The sequence below is a fragment of the Nestor notabilis genome, unplaced genomic scaffold, assembly GCF_000696875.1.
Source record: "Nestor notabilis isolate BGI_N333 unplaced genomic scaffold, ASM69687v1 scaffold9187, whole genome shotgun sequence".
In the NCBI taxonomy this organism is placed as follows: Eukaryota; Metazoa; Chordata; class Aves; order Psittaciformes; family Psittacidae; genus Nestor; species Nestor notabilis.
The window spans coordinates 28309-31405 of record NW_009936075.1 but is presented as its reverse complement, the minus strand read 5'-3'; the positions used below and the strand labels follow the sequence as shown (position 1 = coordinate 31405).

The 3097-nt window shown below is 47.0% G+C and overlaps 1 protein-coding gene across 1 annotated transcript in view; it reads left to right on the top strand.

Annotated features, from left to right (window-relative positions):
• SLCO4A1 (solute carrier organic anion transporter family, member 4A1) overlaps positions 1–2413 on the top strand; it is a 12742-nt gene extending 10329 nt beyond the window's left edge. The window contains 5 exon segments of the mRNA XM_010018163.1: positions 1–3; positions 6–58; positions 414–478; positions 991–1139; positions 1944–2413. The exon segment at positions 1–3 is cut by the window's left edge and continues 132 nt beyond it. Of these exon segments, the coding sequence (XP_010016465.1) occupies positions 1–3; positions 6–58; positions 414–478; positions 991–1139; positions 1944–2087 (414 nt within the window). The 3' untranslated portion in view covers positions 2088–2413.
• The last annotated feature ends 684 nt before the right edge of the window (positions 2414–3097 follow it).

Genomic DNA, 3097 nt, shown 5'->3' with positions numbered 1-3097 from the left:
CGGGCGTGCGCCTCTTCCCCTTCTGGAGCACCTTTCCTGCCCTGCCAGCCACTCTGCGGTAAGCACAGTCTCTTCATCCTCTGCCAATGCTGTAAGAAGCCCCAACATCGACCTCTGCTTATTCATGGGGCAAGCAAGGTGGGAACCACCTTGTTACTGTCTGTCTGGAGACATCAGGACTAATTCCTTTTTATGTCTAGCTGGAAAATCAATTTGGCAGCTCTGTCCTCTGACATGGGACATACACATCTGTCCAAGTTTACAGCAGTGCAGGGGAGCACTGCGCTGTGGTGAACCTTGATCTCCAGAGAGGGGATGGAGGTCCCAATAGTGCTGGACCATGGTGCATGGTGTTGCAGGGAGGTGCCATGCAGCCTGACAGCATTTTTAAACAGTCTGCTTTTGTTCCCCAGGTGTGTCTCTGACAGGCAAAGGTCATTTGCACTCGGGATCCAGTGGATTGTAGTACGAACGCTAGGTATGGAACAGAGTGAACTTGTGCATCAGTGTGGTTTGTTGGCTTTGTGGACCATGTGCCAAGCTGTTACCTTAGAATAGAACATTGGGTTGGGAAAAAAAGGTCAGGATATACACTGTTGAAAGGAGGATGCTTCCTCTTGTTTGCTGTCATTCAGAAAAACCTAATTCTCTTTGCATGTGATTTGCAAACTGAATGAAAGGTTCTGTAACACACCACAGATCAGATAGAGGAGCAATGTCCTGGCGACATGCAAGAAAAAAAGGAGCAGAGGCACTGAAGCTCCTGTGTTGTCCTTTGGCTCTTGTGTGAGACATATGTCAGGGTGGTCAAAAGACCCACTGGGCTCTCAGGTCTTGAAATTCAGCATGTTTTGGATACCTTATGGCTCTAGATGTTGCAGGATGGGTTTGCTTAAGCAGAGCCTGATGTTTTTCTGCAAGCACCTTGCATCTTGCAAGGCTGGTGTGTAGGTGCTGCCCGATTTAAAGGTCCGCTCTCTCTTCCCACAGGAGGCATCCCTGGCCCCATTGCCTTTGGGTCCATGATTGATAAATCCTGCTTGCTCTGGCAGGACCAGTGTGGCGAGCAAGGGTCTTGCTACATTTACCAGAACTCAGCCATGAGCCGATACACCCTCATCGCTGGACTGGTCTACAAGGTGATGCTGCCTTTTAACTTCACTCTCTGATAAAGCAAGCAGCTCTCTAGGGGATATCTGGGCCCTAATATCTCAATTGCTATGTGAGAGGATTTTACAAAACTGGGTTGTTCTGATCTTCCTCCCTTCACACACAAAATGTTCTCGGGGAAGGCAAAAGCTCCATTTGCTTCTTGCCAGGTAATCGTGCTCCAGGCACCATCATTCTCTAAAATTCCCATTACTTTCTAGGCTTACAGCTTCCATTGCACCATATGAAATATGTCCTCTTCTCACAACAGTTACCAAAGTGATTTTTGCTAAAAATGGAGCAAAAATATCTAAGTGCAGCATGTTAGGGAGAGTGAGGGATGGCATTGTGGGCAGGCTGTAAATAACCTTTCCCAGATCACTGCTAGAAAATAAGAGAGCTTAGCTCTGTGTTTCTTATTTACTAGCTGAAACCCATTATTTTAACTGCTCCCAAATAAGCACTTGCCCTGGGTAGTAATGTTAGCAGTTGCTGTGATAAAGAGGCTTTCAAAAGCCTTCAGCAAACAGCTCAGGCGGTGTTGGTCCACACAGCACTGTGCCTCAGGTGTCTGTGTGGGGCAGGACAGCTTCCAAATTCTCACTGTCCCATTGCTATGGGGCTGGCTACATTCAGCTTTTTACCCTCTCTGGCTCTGTGTGCTGTTCGGCTGCACAGGCTGCTCTTGAGCAGCATCTATTCCCCAAAGCCTGGTCAGCAAATCTCATTCCAAATGAGGGCTGGGTTCTTGGATTGGGATGAGCAGAGCATAACGGGATGTCTTCATGCTGCAGGTGCTCGGGACAACCTTCTTCCTAGTCGCCTGTTTACTCTACAAACCCCCCTCACCAGAGTCAGCTCCAGGCAGCTCGGATGCATCTGAACACGGGAACCACCAGGAGCACAAACCCTCACTGCCGGCTGGAGAGGATATATAGCACTGTACACATGCAAGTGACTTTCTTGGTCTCGAAAATACAATGAGAAGGACATTATGCTGTCCTGAGGGGTTTTTAATAGTAATATTATCACTTTTTTTTTTTTAGTTCAAGATAAATAATTTAATCAACCACTGGTGTGCTTGCTATTTTCTTAACAGCAGAAGCACATTTAAAGTTGTGCGCTGATGCTATATGCAGTTATTTAATTTTATTTAAATCAAGGGCTACCGTAGCTTAATTCTATGTCTGTGACAAGCCAGGACCACATTCTCCACTTGTGGAAATAAGCACCAGTAACTCCAATGGAGCATGTGGGGTTTAAACCACCGGAGGGTCTGGGCCTTAATATCTTAAATATAAAGCCAACTGTAGCAAAACTTCTATGGAGACCTCCCAAACCTGAGAAGAGCCCTGGTGTCCTGCAGTCTGCATTGCAGCAAGGACAACGTGGCCCTTAAACTACTGTATGCAAAGCAGATGGCCCAGACAGTGTCCTCCTCCTTTCTGTGACACAGCATCGCTCCTTTTGTTAAGGAGCAGGATATCTACTTATGCAAATTCAGATGACTGCAAGGTGGGAGATGGGTTTGAGGGGAAGTTTGGCCAGCAGATTCCTCAGTACACTACAGGCAGCCATCCCCAGGAGCTGCCGAGCACTGTACGTTCACTGCCTCATTTCACTGCAGGGTTTACACCGTGATGATGCTTCTTTTTCTCTTGCTTTGTTTAAAGGTGATGCCTTTTGTAACGTACTGTGTGAAACTTGAACTTACTTCTTGCTGTTTGTTGGGCGCGGGAAGGCACGAGACACAGATCTATGCAATGCTTTTCTTGGGTTGCTCTGTAAAGACATTGGGTTTGGGTAGATGAGAAAAGTCAGAATGAATTTAATTCATCTCAAGACTGTTAGCTTAAGGGATAGCTTGCCCCAACCAAGGATTGCCTTGTGGAAAGGGGATGCTGGCTTGTAACTGGCCTGTTTGCAAGTAAAGAGGGGAGTGTTCCCT